The sequence below is a fragment of the Penicillium hordei genome (assembly GCF_028827395.1).
Source record: "Penicillium hordei strain IBT 12815 chromosome Unknown utg000006l_segment0_segment0, whole genome shotgun sequence".
NCBI classification, from domain to species: Eukaryota; Fungi; Ascomycota; class Eurotiomycetes; order Eurotiales; family Aspergillaceae; genus Penicillium; species Penicillium hordei.
The window spans coordinates 2,290,163-2,312,105 of NW_026623147.1; the positions used below are offsets into that span (position 1 = coordinate 2,290,163).

At 48.0% G+C, this 21,943-nt stretch overlaps 10 protein-coding genes across 10 annotated transcripts; 3 read left to right on the plus strand and 7 right to left on the minus strand.

The window, feature by feature from the left end:
- Positions 1–171: 171 nt before the first annotated feature.
- N7537_011508 (uncharacterized protein) lies at positions 172–1,382 on the plus strand (the record flags this gene model as incomplete). Its single annotated transcript, XM_056902562.1, has 2 exons — positions 172–231; positions 381–1,382. The coding sequence occupies 2 exons, from the start codon at positions 172–174 to the stop codon at positions 1,380–1,382; spliced, it is 1,062 nt and encodes a 353-aa protein (XP_056747849.1).
- Positions 1,383–2,855: 1,473 nt separating this feature from the next.
- N7537_011509 (uncharacterized protein) lies at positions 2,856–3,476 on the minus strand (the record flags this gene model as incomplete). Its single annotated transcript, XM_056902563.1, has 1 exon — positions 2,856–3,476. One exon carries the CDS (start codon positions 3,474–3,476, stop codon positions 2,856–2,858), a length of 621 nt encoding a protein of 206 aa, XP_056747850.1.
- A 2,044-nt stretch (positions 3,477–5,520) lies between these two features.
- Positions 5,521–6,879, plus strand: N7537_011510 (SDR family oxidoreductase; the record flags this gene model as incomplete). The annotated part of the gene is made up of 4 exons (XM_056902564.1): positions 5,521–5,639; positions 5,720–6,002; positions 6,083–6,266; positions 6,320–6,879. The coding sequence occupies 4 exons, from the start codon at positions 5,521–5,523 to the stop codon at positions 6,877–6,879; spliced, it is 1,146 nt and encodes a 381-aa protein (XP_056747851.1).
- Positions 6,880–7,088: 209 nt separating this feature from the next.
- N7537_011511 (putative DNA ligase I) lies at positions 7,089–9,566 on the minus strand (the record flags this gene model as incomplete). The annotated part of the gene is made up of 1 exon (XM_056902565.1): positions 7,089–9,566. One exon carries the CDS (start codon positions 9,564–9,566, stop codon positions 7,089–7,091), a length of 2,478 nt encoding a protein of 825 aa, XP_056747852.1.
- Positions 9,567–9,687: 121 nt separating this feature from the next.
- On the plus strand, positions 9,688–12,364 carry N7537_011512 (RINT-1 family protein; the record flags this gene model as incomplete). The annotated part of the gene is made up of 5 exons (XM_056902566.1): positions 9,688–9,834; positions 9,900–10,147; positions 10,201–10,506; positions 10,560–10,704; positions 10,757–12,364. 5 exons carry the CDS (start codon positions 9,688–9,690, stop codon positions 12,362–12,364), a joined length of 2,454 nt encoding a protein of 817 aa, XP_056747853.1.
- A 273-nt stretch (positions 12,365–12,637) lies between these two features.
- On the minus strand, positions 12,638–14,402 carry N7537_011513 (pyridoxal phosphate-dependent decarboxylase family protein; the record flags this gene model as incomplete). The annotated part of the gene is made up of 2 exons (XM_056902567.1): positions 12,638–14,275; positions 14,358–14,402. 2 exons carry the CDS (start codon positions 14,400–14,402, stop codon positions 12,638–12,640), a joined length of 1,683 nt encoding a protein of 560 aa, XP_056747854.1.
- Positions 14,403–15,925: 1,523 nt separating this feature from the next.
- On the minus strand, positions 15,926–17,059 carry N7537_011514 (uncharacterized protein; the record flags this gene model as incomplete). The annotated part of the gene is made up of 1 exon (XM_056902568.1): positions 15,926–17,059. The coding sequence occupies one exon, from the start codon at positions 17,057–17,059 to the stop codon at positions 15,926–15,928; it is 1,134 nt and encodes a 377-aa protein (XP_056747855.1).
- A 42-nt stretch (positions 17,060–17,101) lies between these two features.
- On the minus strand, positions 17,102–17,693 carry N7537_011515 (uncharacterized protein; the record flags this gene model as incomplete). Its single annotated transcript, XM_056902569.1, has 3 exons — positions 17,102–17,190; positions 17,260–17,544; positions 17,609–17,693. The coding sequence occupies 3 exons, from the start codon at positions 17,691–17,693 to the stop codon at positions 17,102–17,104; spliced, it is 459 nt and encodes a 152-aa protein (XP_056747856.1).
- Positions 17,694–18,502: 809 nt separating this feature from the next.
- On the minus strand, positions 18,503–18,958 carry N7537_011516 (uncharacterized protein; the record flags this gene model as incomplete). The annotated part of the gene is made up of 1 exon (XM_056902570.1): positions 18,503–18,958. The coding sequence occupies one exon, from the start codon at positions 18,956–18,958 to the stop codon at positions 18,503–18,505; it is 456 nt and encodes a 151-aa protein (XP_056747857.1).
- Positions 18,959–20,888: 1,930 nt separating this feature from the next.
- N7537_011517 (uncharacterized protein) lies at positions 20,889–21,522 on the minus strand (the record flags this gene model as incomplete). Its single annotated transcript, XM_056902571.1, is given in 5 exon segments — positions 20,889–21,059; positions 21,079–21,195; positions 21,235–21,324; positions 21,404–21,429; positions 21,486–21,522. Coding segments are annotated over 5 exon segments (441 nt in total), but the record flags the coding sequence as incomplete, so codon positions are not given.
- Between the last annotated feature and the right edge of the window lie 421 nt (positions 21,523–21,943).

The following is a 21,943-nucleotide window of genomic DNA, read 5'->3' on the forward strand; positions in this document are numbered from 1 at the left end:
CTCCAGAATCGTTCTCCGAGTTCCCGCATTTCGCCAATCTCTCGCCCTTCCCTTTCGCCCTTGCTCCCCCCCCCAAAACCCCAACCTCGACTCTACATTCGAAAACGTCTTTCCTTTTTTTTTTTTTTTGCGTAGGGTTTGTCTTGCTTGTTTCATTGGGTTCCTGTTACAATGCCTCCATCACAGCCTGGTTCGGCAGAAAAAACCATCCGCAAAATCGATATCGCCCAGGTAAGAGATGGAAAAAAAAAAAAAATAGAGGCTGCGGATCCCTTGAGATGCAGCCTTGGCTATTGGTTCAAATACTTGCTACTGCATCCGAATGCTTCTAGATGATATTGTTGGTGATGTGGGACTGACCCTGGATTCTCTTCGCACAGGTTTCTCTCAGTCTGCAGGATCGATTGGGCCTTGCCAAACTCAAGTACCAACACGGTCGACTGCACGGTCTAAACCCGAGCCAGCAGGATGGCAGACCCGCTCTTGAGAGTGACAAGCCTTCCGACTCTTCGTCCGAGTTCTCACGCAGTCGTTGCGAGACTCCTTTCACCTCCCCTCCTCTCCAAGCCTCCACTTACTCCAAGGAGCTCCCTCGATCCGCCCGCAATAAACATGCCGCCACCTTCAACTCTCGAGTCATGCAGCCTATGCTGTCTGCCAGTCGAAAGCGCCTACGGTCTGACTCCGATTCCGAACGTCCTGCCAAGGCACCTCGGGTCTCGTGGAAGAGTTCTTACCGGCTGCCGGAATCCTCCCCTGGCATGAACCGACACCGTACGAGCCGACGCACACAAGCCCCCTTCATGTCCGAGGCTACAATCCCGGAGATGTCATCGCCTGTATATCCTGGACCGCCAGAAGAGATCGATCCCGATTTGCCGTTGCACAGTTTCCAGAACATGAGCTCGATCGTAGGCTCCTCTCCTCCACGAACCCCTCCTCCGAAACATATGCGATTGCCCCGAAACAACCAACCTCAGAACCACGAGGATGGTGCAGATTTGCTTTTGTACCTCGCCAACTCCCCGACCCCGGCTCGGGTTGCAAGGGGCAACGGAAACCAGGCCTTCCCACCTTCCACTCCGCCCAGCCAGCACGCAGTACTGCCCGGCATGACACCCACCATGGGTGGTGGCATGTTCGCCAACATCAGCACACCTAATCAGCAATTTAATTTCGCTGATTTCGTGAATGTGACCCCTAGCCCGGCGCAACCAACTTGGGGTGGCCGCACCCCGGGCAATCCCGGTCGCACCCCGCTTACTAGCAACAGAAAGCGATTGAACTTCGATGCCCTGGTTCCTCCAAGCAACACCAGCCCTCGACTTCGTGGCAAGGAAACAGGGCTGGCGTTACAACTCGGCGGCGAACTGCACCCATGAAACCCAATGTTTCTCTCTCCATTTTCTCTTCTCTGTTAATTTTTGCCTTAACTCCCTCTTAAAACCCCATTCACGACTTTCTTATGATCATGTTATGTACACATTGTGTTCATCCCCTATGTAATTTGCCCTCTTTCTCCGGTGTGGAGGCTCGCTTTTTCGAGGACCTGAGCCTCGATTGGGAGGGACTCTACCCAGACTTGCATCCGCAGGCGTTGTTTCCTTTTATATCTCTAAATGCTTTACTATCATGTCTTGCATTACCTCTCATTCATCAAGACCGTATGTCTTGTATTTTCTATGTCATCGTTTGCCCTTGGCAATTTCACTGTTTACTCCTATTTCTTTCTTTTTCTCTTCCCCTTGCCAGCATGCCTTTGATGAGACTGTTTAATATTTTTGTATGACCCCTATCTTGATATAAGGAGATGGAAGATGAAATGGAATATGTTCATTGAGAACATACGTGTATCTCAGCACAGCCTACGAAAACCACATATTTCACCTAGCTAGCTTGTTTTTATTACGCCTGGCCTAGAACGCCCCAGGGGCCCCAGTCCACTAGGTATACCTATCTTACTTGTACATAGGGAGACATAGCCTAGGATGAATCTCTGATTAGCTTATTGAAAATAAGTTGTTTCCCTTGGACCACGTAGTCAACCCCTCATCTTCACGTCCAATCCGGTCGCGTCTTTTCGCGTCACTTTCGCGTTGCAGTTTAAGAGGCTTTTCGGCAGCCAATCAGAGACGATGAGATTGAAAGTCAAATGTGATGTCATATAAGGCCTATTTGGCTTGTATTCTGCCACTAGCATATAGGTGTAGAATAAAGGACGTTAGACCAAATAGAAAGTACAGAGTTGCAGATATCCTGATCTACACGGGGCCATGTCAACATGAGATATTCTGAAGTGAAAACGCAGAGTAGTTCACACTCAGAAATCAAGGAGCCCAAAATCCGGGTTTGTGCCTCAATAATACTCGTTTGAATTCATAGTAAACACCTAGTATATCCTCTATCTTGTATCCTCTGCTGTCCTTTCCCTCTATCTCGTCGTTCAGTATAGTTTCTCGCTTACTGTCATGCTTAACTTGAAGCTAATAGAAATAATGCTGGGCGCAAGTAAGAGTAACAGATGACCGAAGGAGAACACCACACATACAAAATATTCCGGATATATGAACTAGTATGAAAATTAATAGAGGGGGATGTTGGGCCGCATGTGGCATGCATCTATAGAGTACTATATGATAGATAGGATATAAGATTTTTCTTGTCCTTCTCTTCGGCTCCTTTTTTCAAGAGATTCTTTTACTAGATATAAGCATTTATAACTCTTAGGGCCACGATAAACATTCTGTATTGGAAAACCCAGAAAGTAGAAATAGAGCAGAAGTATACAGAGGGTAGATTCAACCTTAAGCCTCGCGTGATTTTCTCTTCCGCTCGTTCTCAACAACATGCTCTCTTCATTCAACACCGTTCGCCTTTTGCGTCTCTGACACAATTCGTAAAACAACGTCAAGCAACTCTTCCGTAAGCTTCGCTAGCTTTGCTGGCGCAGTTGGTTGAGAACCAATTTCCTCCCATTTGCGCTTCCGCTCCTGTTGTTTCTCGACAGAAAACACCGGGCGCTCTCCGAAACAATCGCCGCCCTTCTCCTTCTCACAATAATTCACGTGATTCTCAACGTATTGAGATAACTTTTGCCTCGGCCGAGGCGTACCAATGTGCAACGATTCACACTCGTTGCCTTCCACAGGGAGAACGTTCCGCGCATACTTGAACGACCAGTTTGGTTGTCTACCAAAGTTCAACAGAACATGGTAATGAATACCTTCGGTTTTATGACTTTCGCGACAACCATAGTATGTCGCCATGGGCAAATCGTTCCGTTTTAGCATTTCGCCAAAACCCTCTTCGAACTCATCTTTCGATTCGATGGAACACTGCGAGTAGGTCAAGAAGACCCACTGGTGACGCAGACGAGCTTCAGTATCAACTGAAGACAAAGAAGTACTGCTTGCACTTCGTGAGAAAACAGAAGGCGTCTCCGACGCTTCCAAGCTTACTCTAAATCGACCGTACATTTTGTTATCCAAAATAATGTACTCATACATGAGGGGCATGCCCCTCTTTTATCTTATCGATAAAGTCACGTGTGACACCTGGCACGCTGTGCCAAGAATTACCTGTTGAGGTAATTCTACCAGACTCTCAGTCTTTTGCCAAGAATTCCTTCTTTGGGCTGCGGTCAGTCTCTGACCGCCCACGTACGAGGGGCAATACCGTACGAATACGCGTACGGTGCCGTTCGGCCGCGCTAACGCACGTATCCGGCCAATGGCCGGCGGTACCTCCCGCTGTCTGCGGGTCCCTCCCGGTATCCCAATTTCCCCCAAAGGGGTAAATTGAGACTCAGGCTCAAGTTTTTGGGGCAATGTTATATATCCGGTGGATCCCAAAAAGTTAACCAATCATATCCAATCTCGAAAACTGCTTGAACACCACCTTGGGTCAAATATATATATTAAAACATGCACTCAACACCAATCCAACATATAGCAACGACAGGGCTTCGCCCCCCGGGCTTTGCAATGTAACTTCGTATGCCTGCGTCCCAGTTTCTCGGATCATCCTCGTAATTGCACACTCAGATTGAAGGGACCTCATGAAAAACGGCACTTAGCGATTTAGACTCTGCTGTGTGAGAGATCCTTTGATTAATTTGACTCCAATGGAACCCTTTTTGGAGCCAGGGTGAAACAATCTCGGGAGAAACTGTAATCATCGTCGCTTGTGTCATAAAGCTCCATATCCAGTTGTCGGAAAAGCGCAGCAATAGTAATCTATAAGTCTGCATATGCCAGACTAAGCAATGTTAGAGCCGAGGAATTTTACCTGAGCGCGAAACCTTGCCTACTCCCTTTTATAAAAGAAACCATATATTTGTCTAAGCGTTAGCCTTTCTTAGAAGCCGTCTAACGACTTGTATTGAACTTTTCGGGTTTCGGAATTACGGAAGAATTCATGTTCATAAAGTAAGTCGCTGTGCTCATTGGAGTTTGTACTATACACGAGAATAGACAGAATTGGCTAACTATAAGTTTCACTGTTAATGCACTAGTTGCGAACGTGAGTCAACCCTGGTAATTATTCAAGGTATCTCTCCATGGATCTTGGTTACTAGTTACTACCTCTGGGGGATTGCATAAAACTGCATTTCATTTGACCGCTAGGTCAAAAGATTATAACCGAACCTAGTACGGTTGGAGTTGTCTGTATATAGCAGTATGTATTCTAGGCCCTAAGAAGCTAAAGTGATCACAATATCGACTTTATTCTACCCGGCAAGAAATGGCGCAAGATCAACAAATGGCATCTAGAACCAAGAAAATCCCGGAAAAAGAGGGTTTCCACCTGTGGGGGGGTTCAGAAAAAATGGAGGAAAATACCTAAAAGCCAAGGAGAGGTGCCTAAGTACAGCACAGCTTTCTAGACGTGATCCACTATCTTTACATTGTACTTTGGTTCATGCAGCTTGACAAATGCATACGGGGTGTATAGAGACACGGAGACTATAAGACAGCCCCTTAGACGATGTATTTCGTACTTAAAGGCTTACCTCCGTACCAAAAGTCCTGATCTTTTCAAAATCCCAAGCAGGAGTGGAAAAATACTGGCTCATATCGCAAAATGGGTGCTATCCAAGTAGAATGCCAAGGATGGAACTAGACAGCAATTGGTTCAAAGGTATGGGGGCATGGGGTAGCCTAGTGGTACCTGGGCAGATCCGTGGACCTATCTGCATCAAGCCCACACCACGTTTACAGATGCAGGTGTGCAATTTCTGCTTGAAAATCTTCTGTCGGAGTGCGTGTCACGCATAATTCCCTTATTCCGAGATGTCATACCACATCTGCCGCCATGAGAATTTCCAATAAAGGAAAAAGACCTTGATCGAGACCTTTACTAAGATCCATTAGTGCCGGTCAGGGTCGTCATAGTCGGTTTCGACCGGGCTGACAGGAGATGGCAAGAGGCTTATAAAACAAGTCGCTTTTCAGCCCGAATTTTCTCTCCAGCACCGATTATCGACATCATCAACATCGTCCAGCGACTTTCTTTGCCATCATGAGCCACCTGCGTCCACTTAGTTTGCCTAGTAGCGGCGTTGCTTTCGTTGCTGGTGCCAACGGAATCACTGGTCATGCCATTGTTGAATATCTTACTCGGCGGCCCGAAACCGAATGGTGAGAGATCTCGAATTCCTTGACATAGGACCCCTCAGATGGCTTTGTCTTTTTCTAACTAGAATTTTGGGGAAAAAAAGGTCGAAAATCATCATCACCTCACGCAGGCCACTCAACGCTCGCTTCACCGATCCCAGGGTTGAGTTCATTGCCCTAGACTTCTTGAACTCTCCAGCAAGCATTGTGGAACAGATCAAAGAACTCTGTGGAGATGTCACGCATGCATTCTTCACCTCGTATATCCACAACAACGACTTCTCTAAACTCCATGAGAAGAACGGCCCCTTGTTCCGAAACTATCTGGAAGCCGTGGATCAAGCTTGTCCGAAATTGCAGCGTGTTGTTCTACAGACAGGTGGAAAGGTACGCTGTGATCCTTCGATTTGCCGGAATCATTCCTTTGCCCCAGGTCTCAAAGATTGCAATCTCTAATTCTTACTTAGCATTATGGAATTCAATTTCGAGAGATGACATCCCCACTCGTGGAAGAGATGCCTCGATATGATGGACCTGAATCCATCTTCTACTACGAGCAGGAGGATGACATGTTTGCTATCCAAAAGCGTCGCCAAACCTGGAGCTACAATATCATTCGTCCCATGGGAATTATCGGATATGCCTCTCAGTGTACGGCACCCCAAATGTTTTCATTACTATGTGGCTGACGCAATGAATAACAGACATTGGCATCAACGAGGCTCTTCCCATTGCTCAATACTTCCTCATTTGTCGTGAGCTCGGCGTGCCTCCCAAATGGCCAGGAAGCTTGAGGAGCTACCTTCGGGTCGAGATCCAGTCTTGCGCCTCAGGCATTGCCGACTTGACCGTGTGGGCTGCTACCCAGGACTGCTGCAAGGATGAGGCGTTCAATCACAACAACGGCGATGTGATAGTCTGGAAGTTCCTTTGGCACCTTCTGGCTGACTACTTCAACGCCCCGCTAGGCTCGAGTGAGCCCACAGAAACCACTGAACCCATGGACATGCTTGAGTGGGCCAAGGATAAGCGCCCTGTTTGGGAGAGCATTGTGGCCAAGAATGGCGGTGACTCCGACGCTTTCCAGCTAGACTCGTTCGCCCTGATGAACTGGTACATCACACCTAGCGTGATGAAGACACCATTCATTAGCACCGTGCGCAAGGCGAGAAGCTTTGGCTGGACCCGTCACGATGACACTTACGACACGTGGCTGAAGACCTTCAAGTCCTACCAGAATGCTGGTGTCTTGCCTGCTCCCTAGACTGGGAGTGGCATATTCGATAGCTCTCGGTATAGCTAGAAGAGGGTTTCTTTATTTGAAACAAAAGCATGCAGTCAGATTTCCCGCAAGGTTGAAGTACTAATCTGAATGGCAACTCGCACATATATCAGCCTAGCGGCTGGGTGAGAATGGTCGAGGGCAATGTACATAGCATTTCACTATCGTATTCGACATAGACAAAACCCCATCTACTCTATTCCCTCCTCCAGACAAACCTCCCCAACTTCCCCAGCTTCCCCTGTCCGCTCCATCTGCTTGCGCCACAGCAACGCCAGATAATCCGATGAGGTAGCCTCATCAATAGATTTATCTTCACGAACCTTAATAAACCGTGGAAATCGCAGACTCAACCCGCGCTCATCGCTAACCAGCCCAATGGCAGCCGGGTACGTAGGACTGAGCGTGATATCCGCGAAAGCCATTTCCCATACTTCACACGGCTCAAACCACACATCTGGTTCGCCAGGATACTCCACGTAGCTGGGGCGCGAGATGACGTTCGTGCTGCCATGCGCGTACTTTTCTTTGTTGCTTTGGTAGAATTTGTCCGTGAACCCGGACATGCATTTCGTTACGGCTTCTAGGGTTCCCGTTTCCGGGTTGCGTACTGCTAGTAGGATCGGAGACCACCATTTCGCTTTACGGCCTTGGCCGTGCCATCCGGCTATCGGGATCAGGTCGAGGGTTTCGGAAGAGGTGCTGTAGTCCTTTTTAACTTTGAGCCAGGATTCGAGGCGTTTGTCTGGTTCGTAGGTTGAGAGGAGGGCTTTGCGTCGGGTGGGTTTCTCTTTGGGTTTTCCATGTTGGTTCGGTTGCTCGGTGGTTGTAGTGGCCGTTTCGTAGGGGAGGTTGTTGTTGACCTGACTGTTCGCACTGGGCTGGTTATCGAGGAGTTTAACCATGATTCCCTCGCACTTGACATCGATAGCAGATTTGAAAAACTCAAGGACAGTCTCGGAATCCGCTGATGTCGCATCCATGCTCTTCACCCAACCAAAGTGTTTTGGAATCTCTACAAAGAGGCTGCGAAGTAGTTCGCGGCGTTCTCGAAAGGGGCGATCTAGCAAAGGTTCGCCGTTGAGATACATGAGGTCGAATGCGAAAAGACAGACATTGATTTTGATGTCTCCGATTTCAACGTTCTTCTTTGCACGATTGGTCAAGACTTGGAATGGCTTAAGATCGCCAGTCTCACGGTCCACGGCAACTACTTCTCCCTCCAGGATAAAGCTGGACACACCTTCTCCCCGTATTTGCGGGACCAGGGAGACTAGATCTGGGTACTTCTCCGTCATGAGTTCCAGATGGCGCGAGAAGATAGAGACTTTCCCTTGCTCGTCACAGTGTACCTGCGCACGTTGCCCGTCATACTTGTACTCGCAGCTAAAGTCTCGGCCTTGGAGCTTTGTCAACATTTCCGACAGATCGCGTGTGATGCTGCCCAGCATCGGCCGTAGTGGGATGTGCATGGTTAGTCCGCATCTGGCCAAAAGCTCTTCTGTGGGCCCAATCTCTAATAAGCAGGGCACCATATCATTGTAATTAGGATGTCTAGCGTATGACGCTTTGACGATTTCTTCCGCATTGTTGTAGATTTCCGCAAGCTCGTCCTTCTTCAAGCGTGCAAATTGATGCGGACGAACCTCAAAATCCGCCCCGACTGGCTTGGAATACAAGACAGCTCGAGCGAGAGCAATCAGCATCGTCGTCTTGACTGCACCAATTCGCAGATTTTGGACCAATGTCCGGACAATGTATCGACTCTCCTCGGCGCCGCGCGCATCCTGTAGAAGCTTGTCGACGATCCTCTGCTTGGTCTCTTGACTACCAGGTCCTTTGCTAGTGGCGATTTTCTGAAGCGACTGGTATACTCCCTTGATTCTTAACGGCTTCGGCTTCACCAAAGTGAAGGATTGTCGTTTTTTGGCTTCGAATGCAACATCTCCTGCATCGCCATGCTTATCATAAAGGGTCTTGAGCCCTTGGCTATTGAGGCCGTATATCTTTTTTAGTGCCTTGGAGATGGAAGAGCCTCCCAGGCCTAGCTCTAGTTCATCGTAAGGAGGTGATATGGAATTGGTTGCTAGCCACACAGCAGGCAGGACACTCGATGGATCCCCTTCAATGAGAACCCGAAGAAAGTTGACCAGCGTATCGACAATCTTTATTCGACTGGTCGTCGCATTCGCCAGGACAAAGGCTCTTGTCAATAAAGCGTAAGAAGCATCCCCGCCTTCTGTTGCCCAATGAGACCGCAGTTCTGCTGCGTATTGACTCGCATCGAAGGTCTGGGGGCTTTGGTCGAGAGGAATAGCAAGGGATATTGTATCCTCCGTGCCAGCTGATGACTGTAGTGAGAGAGTGCTCTTCTTTGGTATCACCGGCGCTACCGGGGGCGAAACAGGCGAGTCTAATGTAGATGGAGCTGTATTGATCTGTGGGTCTGCTTTTGTATCTTCGGTAGGTGTGCTTGTATTTTCCTGCTCGTTCCACTCGGCCTGTAGCTTGCGTGCAAGAGCTTCATCAGAGAGAGTTTGCTCAGTGACATCGGGGACTTTTAAATTGATTTGTTCTGTGGTCTGTTGTCCTTTAAAGAACGACTGAATACTGCGAGTCGGCTGCGACGAATCTCCATTTCTTTTCCGCTTCTTTGCTGGACTGGACATTATTTAAAGTGTTGATAGTGTAAGAGCTCATGGTTGCCACTGCGGAAGACGTCAGATCAAAAGGCGGAGATCAACATTCGCGACACCTCGCGCTTCCGCAGTCAAGTTTTCCCCTTCAACGATGGCCTCTCACACAGAATTATCTTCGCATGAGCGGACTCGGGTCGAAGATTATTTAAATGACAAGATTCAGGTTTCTGCCGATCTGGAGAGTTTAGATTCGCTGCTCTCCAGTCTACGCGCGCAACAGGAGCTTCAGCGGAAGCAGGTACCGCCCCTCACAAACTCGACCTTCTCTCTAAACACTACTGATACATAATCGCGACCAAATAGTTAGCGGAAGCTGGCGAAGCACTTTCAAATGCGACAAAAACCTCTAATGACCATGCTGAAGCTACTCGAACGCAGGCTGAGGCGTTCACCGCGGAGCAAGCGGACATCGACCGACGATTAATGGCCATCACACAATCCGAAACCAGTGACGAAGCGGTACGGAGTCTGGAAAAGAGCATGGAGAAGCTCCAGCGGCTTGAATTATCCAAAGGATATGTGGAGTTGCTCAAGGAAGCTGAAGAATTGAGGTAATGCCACTTTCACCAATCGAGAGGGGCTGGATACTGAGACAGCAATACAGCAAGCAAGCTTTGGCAGACATTGCCTCCGAACCACGCGCCGCTTTGAAGCCCTATGCCCGACTACGAACCATCGTCGGACTACTGAAGGACGCCCAGCCTGCTGCCGAAGGGGCGGCTCCCCATCTTGTCGACTATACAGACAAACTAGCCTCTGCACTGAGACAACAGATGAAGACATACTTTAGCGACCGGCTGCAGAAGACACTTGAAGACTTGAAATGGCCGACAAGACAATTGAATGTTACCGACCAGCTCCTGGCCCAGTGGAGGCAAGATGTTGAACTGTTGATCGACCTGCAGTTACCGTATGATCAGTCCCTTCATGCCTGGATGCATATTCTAACAGTTTTCCTCTTAGTGAACTCCAAAGCCGTGACGCACTGGTTTCCGGGCTGAGCTTCGAGCCACCAGTCCTATTCCCGTTAGAGGTTATGGTGCATCATCTTGATCTCCGATTCAAATATCATTTTAGTGGAGACAAGCCCACAAACCGACTGGATAAGGTAATTCGGCCCTGGGTCTACCGCAGAAACAGATGTCTAACTTGGGTTCTAGCCGGAATATTTCCTCTCGCACATAATGGACCTTGTCAACCAATACGGCGGGTTTTTCGTCTCTTATCTGCAACCCATCTTCGATGAAAGGGCCGAAGCAGTCGGTCCAAGTCTGGAATGGAACTTTTACAACGCATCACACAGTTACATCACTGCATTGCTTCCTATGCTGAGACGGAAGATCAGCCTGTTCCTCCCCCAAATCTCAAATTACCCTCAATTGCTCAGCCACTTCATTCATGAACTGATGAACTTTGATAACGAGATTCGAGAAACATGGAACTATATGCCAGATCCATATGCGGACGACAATTGGAAGGGCGTGTCCTGGGAAGTGTTGACCAAACAGGGCTGGTATGATCGATGGCTTGAAGTTGAGAAAGACTTTGCGTTGGCGCGATACAAAGATATCATCGACACCGCAGACAGTGGAGAAATCGATTACGACGGCATGGAGCTCACTGCAACGAAACCAACAAAAGCTGCAATCCGCGTGAATGACCTTCTCGAAACCATAACCGAGCGCTATCAGCCCCTGTCATCTTTTAGTCAGAAGCTGCGGTTCCTCATTGACATTCAAATCACGATTTTCGACCAGTTCCATGAGCGCCTCTATTCTGCACTAGAGGCATACCTAGCGATGACGTCCACGCTTGGACGTACTGTACAGGGAGCCGACGGGCAGGCCAGCGTCGAGGGTGTCGCTGGGCTGGAGAGGCTTTGCAGAGTTTTCGGAAGTGCGGAATACCTCGAAAAGAAGATGGAGGATTGGAGCAACGATGTGTTCTTCGTTGAGCTCTGGTCCGAACTTCAAGACCGGGTTCAACAAAACCGAGATAGCGGTCGCAACGTAGCTGGTACTATGTCTGTCGCAGAGGTGGCGTCGCGTACCTCACCTGCAGTGGCCAACAACAACGGCGCCCAGACCACGACCTCATCCGACGGCGCTCTCTTCGATGAGACGGCATCCGCCTACCGTCGTCTCCGACTTCGCTCGGAAACTATCATCACATCCACCTTGTCCTCTAATATACTCGCCGCTCTGAAGCCCTACTCTCGCGTATCCACATGGGCAACGCTGTCGGTCCCCTCTGCCACAGCGACGGCATCTCCCCTCTCGCCCACTTCCGATCTCGCCCATGCAATGCGTGTCTTGTCCACGCAGCTCTCCTTCCTCTCTCGCGCACTGGGAACTGCGCCTCTACGACGAGTCTCGCGCCAGCTTCTATTGTCCGTCCAGAGCTATATCTGGGACAGTGTCCTAACCAAACACACCTTTTCCGAGACTGGAGCAGTCCAGCTTGCCAGCGATGTCGACCATCTGAGTCAAGTTGTGGATTCTGCACTTGGCGCGTCTAGCCAGGCGGGCATTTCATCGCAGACCATCAAAAGGCTCAGCGAAGGACTTCGTATACTTTGCTTGAGTACGGCTGAGCAAGGGGACGTCTCCGCAAAGGAGGATGTGCCTTTAAGGCTATGGGATGTGGAGAAGAGGCTGTTTAGGGATAACGAGAGTGCACGCGGTGTGCTTGCTGAACTAGATATCGACTCTTTATCGGAAGCTGAGGCTCGCTCCGTATTGGAACGTAGGGCCGAGATTGGCAGTTGATGGCTTTGATGTCACTCTATACCCAGGCTATTCTCCTTGCACAGAATTCATCACTACTGTTCATGTAGGTATAGTTTGAAACTATGCCGACTACTTTACAACCTTTACATTTGAGCTCCGAGATATTGGCTCATCTTGTTCTTAGGGTGTCAAATTGATACACAGCCTTATATACCGCACCAGAAATCTTGTATGTCGTATCCCGTCTCTCATGTCCATAAGCTGTACTCTATATGCGCAAGTAAATCAAAAGAAAACAAATCACGCACCTGCTCAAACGCGATGGACAACCGGCCCGTGTCCACGCTCACCAAGCCGCTTCTGTGGAACGGCCGAGTTACTCGCCTTCAAAGACTCAATAATGCCAGGACCTACCTCTTCAATGGCGCGGACAAGCGAATCGACGGTCTCCTTAGTCGTCTGGACATTCACCACACACCGGAAGAACTTCCCATTCCCAGCCGCATCCTCGTCCCCACTAGGAGGCGCAAAGTCCACCATGAAGCCCTTGCGCACGATGGCATGCGTCACCTGCTCAGTGACCTTGCTGTTATTCTTCGCGCGCTGTGTCTCATCCGAGACAATGCCGCGCGGGTACACGAACTCCTTGCCTGGGGCGTAGTAAAAGCACACCTGCAGACAAGGCGGAGGGTTCTCGCTGATAAGAACGAAATCGGGATGTTGCGCGATGGTGTTAGCCAAGTGCGCGGCGATGTCGCATGCCGAGTCGATCTGCTGCTGGTAGCCCTCGCTGCCGTAGTATGTCCAACCCAAAAACAGCTTGAGGGAATCCGCACGTCGACCGCATTGGAGAGTGAGGTCTGCCAGGTCCCACACTTCCGGGGAGTCGACTTCCAACTCATTGCCGTTGGCAGCGGGCTCGTCTTCTTCGTTGTGGAATAGATATCCCGCGGGAAGAGTGTTGGCTTTGTGGAACTGGCGCATATCGGAGGCCAGCAGGTACGAGCATGTGACCGGAACGCCGAGCATTTTGTGCGGGTTAATGGCGATGCTGTTTGCTTTCTCTGCGCCGGCTAGCTTATGCTTCTGACGCTGGGAGAAGACGAACGAGCCGCCCCAGGACCCGTCGATGTGGAACCACATATTGTATTTTTGGCAAATGGCTGCGATTTCGTTGAAGGGGTCGAAAGAGCCCATGACGGTTGTGCCTGCGGTGGCATTGACATAGAATGGCGTTCGGCCTTCGCTCTGCGCCTTCTGGGCCAGTTTCTCAAGCTCGGCTGGGATCATGCGGCCGACTTTGTCGATGGGAACGGGCCAGACGGCACTGCTGCCGAACCCGAGCATTTGCGCCGCCTTTTCCACGCTGTAGTGGCCGTGCGCGCTCGTGAAGAGCACGAACTTGTACCCGCCGTTTCCGTCTGTTTTTGTGCTGGGGTAGAGGTTGTTGCGCGCAATGACAATGGAGGTGGTGTTCGAAGCGGATCCGCCTTGCACGGAAATACCTCCTGCCCGTGGACCGTTCAACCCGAAGAGGTTCGCCAACCGTTGGCCGGTATATTTCTCAATGACTGTCAGTGCAGGTGACACTTGGTAGACGTGTACGTTGGTGTTCAAAGTAGCGAGGATGAGCTCTGCTGCCACGCCGGGCGCATTGGTTGACGCATACAGCTTGTCCAAAAAGCCCTGATGCCAGGTGTTGACCGAGTATTTCAGGACCTTTTGCAAGACCTCAATGAGGCCTTCCTGCTTGGTGCCTTTCTCTGGGATCTCGAGCTGGAGGATATCCCGCAGCTCTTCCGGCTTCTTATAGTCTACCAACGAGGTCCCAGCCAGTCCAGTATGTCCATTCGTGCCGTTGGTGCCATTCTTCTGTGTCGAGGACTCGCGAGGATCCTCGTCTGCGGATCGGATAAAGGGTATGAGAAGGTCTTCCACTGCTTTCAGAAGCTGGGCATATCGTATTAGGATTAGAAAATCGGATAAAGAATCTGGCGGGGTGCAGATCATTGCGACATGGAGTTTGACTCACGCTTTGCACTTCATCAGCGCGGTTAGGCTGTGCAATGCCTGACATTTGTGCAGATTTTTACGTTCTAGTATGTAAAAAATGCAATAGACAGCAGCGAGTCTATACAGAAGAGATAGAAAATCAAACAGGGCAAAAGGCGCAATTGAAAGGGAAAAAAAAGTTCACCCGGCGATCTCGGAGATGGCGACAATCCCGCAGAGCCTGACATCATCCATCTCTTCGGGCCGGGAGCATGGTCTATACGCAGTACTTAGCTATATTCATATTTTGAGGATTCTCATGGTGGTATACTTACAATTACCTTCTTATCTAGATTCCCTGCATATATCATATGCAGACAAGGATACTATAATTTAGGCTAATCTGCAGGAACCCGGTGCTCTCATGTGATTGTCAGGGAACTATATAAAAACTAGACTTCCAACACCAGTTGACAATAACAAAAGACAAAACGTCCCAGGCGCCCAAAGCTGGAGGCTCTGGTTACTTAGGGGTAAGTAATCAGGAGAGAAAACCCATGTGCACCTAGCGACGTGCCCAGGGCACTATTTTGCACCTAGCGCCGTTAGTCATTATCTTCTGTGATGGTTAACTGTTTGGCACCTTAGATTCTAACGTGATTTATCCTAGCCTTTTACTATAGTACCTATATTTATTCAATACTATAATACTACCCCTATACTACTATAAAAATATATAAATAACTAATAAACACCATTAAACGAATTAGTATATAAATTATTTTCCTAATATTTTCCTAATATTAGTGATAGTTAATAATTTCAGAAAATGGAAACCAGAATACACGTAAATAATAGTATTTAGATAATTTAGATAAATCAGCTAAATTATATATACTAAGACTTGGATTTTATGTAAATTCCGGTTAAAATAGGTTATTCATAGGTTATTCATAGGGTTTTAAACCGAGAATAATAACCCGCTACAGGTTATGGCGCAGACTACTCTAGGGTGTCCCTTCTCTCTGGTGTTACAAGGGGCATTGTAAACCAAGATCCAGATATCACATACGACTATAACCAGCCAAGCCCAAATATCGAACTAGTTGATGCTCAACATATCCCTTGTATGAGAAAAGGTTTACTATGGTCCGAGGAAGAGGTATCTTTATTGGTGCAGCTCAGGGAAGAACAAAATCTTGCTTGGTTGAAGGTGATGAGACAGTTCGCACAGAATTTTGCCGGGAGGAGTAAAGGGTCCATACAGGTGTACTGGAGCACGACGTTCAAGAATTAGCAGCGAGCTTTGGCGGATGCCACGTAGGTAAATATATTGAGGACTGTGGATTGCCTTTGGACTACTACTATCAATATTGTACGGTTTATTATACTGTTACAACACCTACAACAGCCAAGGAGCCGTTCAGACGTAGAGGAGCTACGCACCCAAAGCTGGCGAGATTTACTTAAAATTGCCTGGTCAGGCAGAAACAAACACCAGGCCGTCATATCCTGATGTCGAAAAACTAACGTAAGGGCAGAACCTGGGTTTAGACTAGACACTAGAGACAGTGACAAGCTGGCTTTTTGATTACCTATCGCTGGTTTCTATCTCGCATCAAATGGCCACATCTTGTCCGCCTTTGCTACTGTCATGTTTTCGCCACGGGACTCGGCTTCTTTGGCAGTCTGTATCCATTCATTATACGCTGTGCGATGAGCAACTCTCGCAGCGTCCCATGCATCATTCGAGATCCACCCGTCAGAATTTGTATCAAGGTTGTCTCTTAGCCATGACTTGAGTGCTTGAACAGCCTCAAAATCTTCATAGTCTCGAGCATGCTGTTTCAATTCCGCTTCTGTGGGAGAATATGGGCATGAGCCCTCTAGCCCCAGTTCCGCCCAGCGAGCTGAAAGCTCAATTAACTCTTGGCGAACAGCGACAGCGGAGTCTCTCCAAGTTGTGTGACAGTAGTGGAAGAGTCGAAAAAGGGTCGGATCAAGTAATCTTGCAGGGCGAAGCTTAGGAACAAGGGCTGTCATGACCACATCATATGTTTGATAACAGACGGAGGCATCTTTTAGTTCTCGTTCCTTTGGTCCTGAAATTTCGGTTTCATTTTGTTCGTTCTCGAGTGGATCTTCCTCGGTGACCCTTGGGAGTGCAGCAAAATCAGGTGTCTCGTTGGCATAAATAAACGCGGGCTCAATGCTAGTTGATTGCCAATCTATCAGGCCAGTAATAACGGTTGGTTCTTCGGCAGAGACGTAGATATTCCTCTTGTGAAAATCCGAGTGAAGCAGAACTAGTGTAGCAGCGTCCTCAATGCGTTTATCTTCAATCAACTTTTGTATCACCTCTCGACTTGTTTTCAATAGACGGATGTGATCTTGAATTGATCCTTGATATAGCAGAAGCCTACGATTATTGATGGCTTCTTTAGGCAAACGAGAGAAACCGGTATCTATCAAACCTTGACAATAACTTGTGAGATCTCTCCAAGGTCCGCAATTGGGACTTGGGCCACGGTAGAGTTCATGCTCCCCCGGATTTCGGTTCCAGAAAACCGGACTGCAATGTGGTCCCACACAGAAGCCCTGCTCGAAGGGAATCTTTGAGTCCGAGTCTAGAGGCGCATCTGCGAAGTATAGACTGCCATAGGCCGGGAAGTCTAGGGAAGCCATCTTTTTCATTGTCAATGAAAGCGCTTTAGTGCACAGCATATATTGTTCCGGGTTCATTTTATGCCACTCTTGATGTAATTGAACACCCGCCACATGCTCCTAAATAATATATTCAGTTCCGGCCGGATTGGAAGGATTGTCATTCCAGTCGAGAATTTTTGGTATCGGAAGTGAGATCTTGGATTGTACTATACAGACATAAATTAGTGAGCATGTCAGCTATACCCTCAAGGACAGGGGATACGGCTTAGCCTTACGATAAGTTATCGTTGCAACTTCAGAGTTGGTCGTTAACCTTGGCGGGCCAGCAATACCGGTAGGTACCCTTGCCACAACACAATGTCCATTGTCCATTGTTAAAAGGAAGACTCTGTTGAATCCACCTTCTCGCTTCTCATATTTGACAACGCTGGTGGCTCCCGGACATGTGTGAACAGCCCGCTCACACAGCACTGAGAAGTCAAACATAACGTGGCGAGAGTTTCGCTCGAGCTCGTCCCGATTGAGCCATCTTCCACTGGTATACGAATGCGGATCATGCCCTACAATGCAAAGCCAGTGACAAATTAACTCCTTGGCCAAGGCCGGTGAGTGTATGCTACTAACGACGAGTCAGTTCTTGCGAATCTGTTCCTGGGGATGTGCTGTCGAGCCAGGTATGTGGCGAAGGTACGCTGTTCTTGTTTCCCATGTCGGATAACGTCCGAGATGGGCAACGGAATCGACAATGTTGAATGATTGACAAAGGGACTCCTAACTGCCGCCCGACTCGGAGCATATCAGATTGCTGGTCTTCTTTTTCCAGATTGTCAGCTGGGGAGCTCGAGATTGGAGGTCTAAAGCGCCCCCTTCATACAGCCGATTGTTTGCCGTCTTGATATTCAATTAAATTATCTACCTTGACGCCCACACCTTACCGCGACTCAGTGCGATTCAAACTGCCTACCAATTATCCATAAACGAAGATGGGTCTTTTATATCGGCGGCATTAATGGGAGGTTATGTGACGGCGTATTGGGCGCTAAACCACAAAAGGTAAAACTAACCGTATGTAGTAATTCACAAGTCCGCCGTTTACATTGCAATTTTTTTGATCCCTAAGCCTGTTTCCAAGGATTTATTCTCTGATCAATGCAGATCCGAGTTGTCCATGGCATTAATTCTTGCTCGAGACTTCTTGAAGTTCTCAGTCATCTGCTCGGGATCTTTGGAAGTGCTGGATACCTTTACACCACAGCCAACAAATATTGACTGCTTCGGTTATTTCGAAAATGTCTTAGCTCGAAAATGTATCGGTAGATAAAAGTGCTCTTTCAATGATGCAGTATTCATAACCAGTTGACTTCTGCCATTCCATAGGTGCTAAACGGTCTTTCTCGGTATCCTCAACCGTACCCTCGTCTCGAACCCCCTTCCCCGCTTTCACTGTCCGACCCACATCTCCTTAGGCCGTCGTCGATCTCTCCAACAACATCTCCACCATAAAAATTGCAGGATGTTCTAGATACAATGCTTGCGGGAAGAGCAGATATGGCAGTGTGAGTAGGTCAGACAATGGGGGTGAGTGAAGCAGCGAGGGTGTCTGCATGAGTTATGCAAGGCATTTTCAGCTCTCTTGATGACATTTTCAGCCTCAGAAGTGTTGTCTTCGGATCCATCGCCCTCACCTTCTTGGGCAATTTTTGCATCCATGCTAGCAAAGGCACCGTCCAGCTCCGTGCAAAGATCGTCGCTGGCGATACCAACGACGACTTCATCCCCATCCTTCAGATAGTAGCCTCCATTCTCGGGATAAAGAAGCCCATCCGGGTGGGCCAGGGCCAGATCGTTAAGAGCCTGTCTGTCATGACAGACGATGGCGTCGCTTGGGGGTGTGGTTTGGTAACGGGTGAGACCTTCAACCATGGCTGTCAAGAAGCACAGAAATAAGACGAGGGAGGTGGAGATGGATTTCATGTCGGATGAAGGGTATTTCAAGGGTCTCTGCAGGGGTGTTAGTCATCTACAGCCTGACCCTTGAGGCATCCTTCCGAGAATTAGAAGCATAGGTCTTCGATAAACATACGTTATGCTTGACTCAACGGGTATTTCAAAGTCTAAATCGCGATAGCTCCAGTCGCACAGATCATTCGATGAATATGGCGAAATAAGGAGGCTGGCCTTGCTGCTGATATTTCCAGTGGAACAGAGGGAAGTGATGTGAGATTCAAAGCAAAAAACAGCGAGAAGGAGTCCTTCTTTTATTTCTTTGAGCCAACTAGCTAGTCTAGCCATCTAACTATCCCATAGACAGTTAGATACTTGACCATCGTCAATGCTACTCTGCTTCTCCACCTGGGATCGCCACTGTACCTCGAGTCATGGATGGATCCAATACGTAGTGACCAAATCCTGCCACGGGCGTTTTATTGGCCATTATCATGTTTTAGAGAGAGATCTTAGTAGCGCGTTACTATCATATTCCTTTTCTAGCAAGACGTGAGCGATTCTCTGAGACATGTATGCATCCACTGAATAAGGATCCACTAGGAGCGGCCTTCTAGCCTTGAGAAATGCTACCCTGGATTTTTATAATCCGTCAACCTAAAAAATAGCCCCCTCTAGGCCATAATTACAGGCCATGATTTCTGATGCGGCCTAGTGGTAAAATGGCTGTGTTTTTTTTCCACATGTTCCAGGATCGTATGATCTGACATGTTGTATATTTGACAATGTGGGAGTGAGCGAATATCAGGCTGTATGACCGGGGGTCATGCAGGGTGGATGTGATGGCCGAGCTTACCCGGAGGTCAGTTCCTGAGGGGTGTTTAGAATCTGACAGAAATCTGGCAGGACAGCAATGTATGGGTAACCTTCTCTAACTGACAAAAATAAGAAAACCGCAATATTTAACAATCTGGGCTGTGTGGTATGCTTCGTACCAATAGTCACATATAGACTGCGCCACACCCCGCAATCCGGGCCGAGAGCTGTAAACCGCACCCGAACCTAACTCTGTAGTTTACGATTCTAGGCTTGAAACCCCGCCTATCTTAACCCGAATTTGTATATAGTCTAGGTCTTAGCATATATAATTTAGCTGATTCATCTAAATTAAACAACTATTTAGTTACTGTTATTTACGCTTATTCTAGTTTGAATTTTCTAAAATTATCAACTTTCACTAATATCTCTGAGCGCTATACACCTGGGTACTAATATCACTTGAAATATTAAGAAAGATTTAATATACTTGTCTATCAATAGTATATACAAGTTATTCTTTCGAACTTTTCAAAAATTATACTTGACCATTCTTGATGCACGTAAGCTCTTTTTCTCTCGGTGGTCGCCCCATCCATCCACGAGGGCTTAGGGCCGTGGCATGGAATATATCGATATCCACACTCCCCGCAGGTGGGCGTTTGGAAATCACACTTGCGATGCCGGAGCTTACGGGTCCAACATCCGGGCGGAAATGGTCCCATGATTATAGCCCTGGTTACGTTTGTGTATCGTAGTAGGAAGGAGAAGGTATTCCTGGAGGTGGTATTCGGTGCGGTTGGTGAACTTGGGAAGAACGCCCGAAGATCATAAAAACAATGTGATCTCCACAAGGTCTCGAGGCTTCCATGTGGAGCTCGGCTTGACCTTCCCTCCCAGGTCTCTTTTGCGTCCTCTTGACCCTTTCTTCTGCAGGCCTCACTGGGCCAGGACGTCGTTAGCTGCCTAATGCGCTATAAATTTCGCACGCGTTGGTTCAATAAGTCCTTAATTGGAAGTATTGATAGTTTGACAAGCAAATAAAAGTGAATTATACCAACTCAGCCTCGATCAGACTCTCCGCAACACCGTACAAAGTATAAACCCTCACAATCCTCAGCTTAACTCCCCCTAAAATCCCCCTCTACTCAGCCTCCGTCCTCTCCCTCACTGAGAAATGCGCCAGCATTATCATATCCATACTCGTCGCCGCCAGCGTCGGCTTATCCTCACTAATCACAATCTCGTTAAACAGCACCTGTGAATACCCCTTAACCAAAGTAGGCACTAGATTCTCCAAAATATGTATACCATCCTTATCATACCAATCATACAAAATAGAATATAAATACTCCCTTCACTAGCTCCGGCGTAAAGAAATCATAAGCTAGTACCTCAAATACCCTCCCTTTATTACATTCTAAAACACTCGTAATAATAGGCTCCCGATCCTAAAGTATAACCTTCCCCGGTATATTTTTATAAAGTACTATAAAAGTAGTAATATCATAGCCCCGTCTACCACTAATATCAACTAAAAAAGTCTCGCTAACCTCTATATTAAACCCGTAAATCAGTCGCTACGAAATAGGGTAAAACCCCTCCTTGAACTAAGTCGCCTTCCTAGTACGGTAGGGACTTATAAACGAATCAAAATACCGTAGCTATAGCGGCGTGGTAGTAACCTAGTTAAAGAACGGTAAGTCGGTCCTATATACCTCCTAGAATAGTCTATCTATACCGCCCGGTATCGGAAGCCGGTATACGTTTTTCTTGAAGCTAGGAATATATTAAAAGGTAGCCGTGCGGTATTATAGTAGAATATGATACTATATTAGTACTATTCCTCGACGAGTCTATTAGTTAGGGTTGTCCCGTGAAACGTACCAGAGTGGAAGGCGAGGACGTTTATGCTTCGTACGCTACGTGTTCAGCCACCCTAAACAATTCCCTACGTCGGTCACTATATGAAGAGGGGAACGCTTAAGGCTGTATGCTCTACGGCATACGGGTCGATTCAGCACTCGTAACTCAGCTTTATACCCGATCTTGCGTACAAAGGAACCCAGGTACACTGCCCCTGGAAGTGGATTCAGAGAGGTGTAGGAGTGTGCATTCTCAATCCGTATCTATCTGCTACTTGTAACCTCATAATCTCAATGCTTACATAACAACATATGGAAAAAGAAGAAGAGGCAA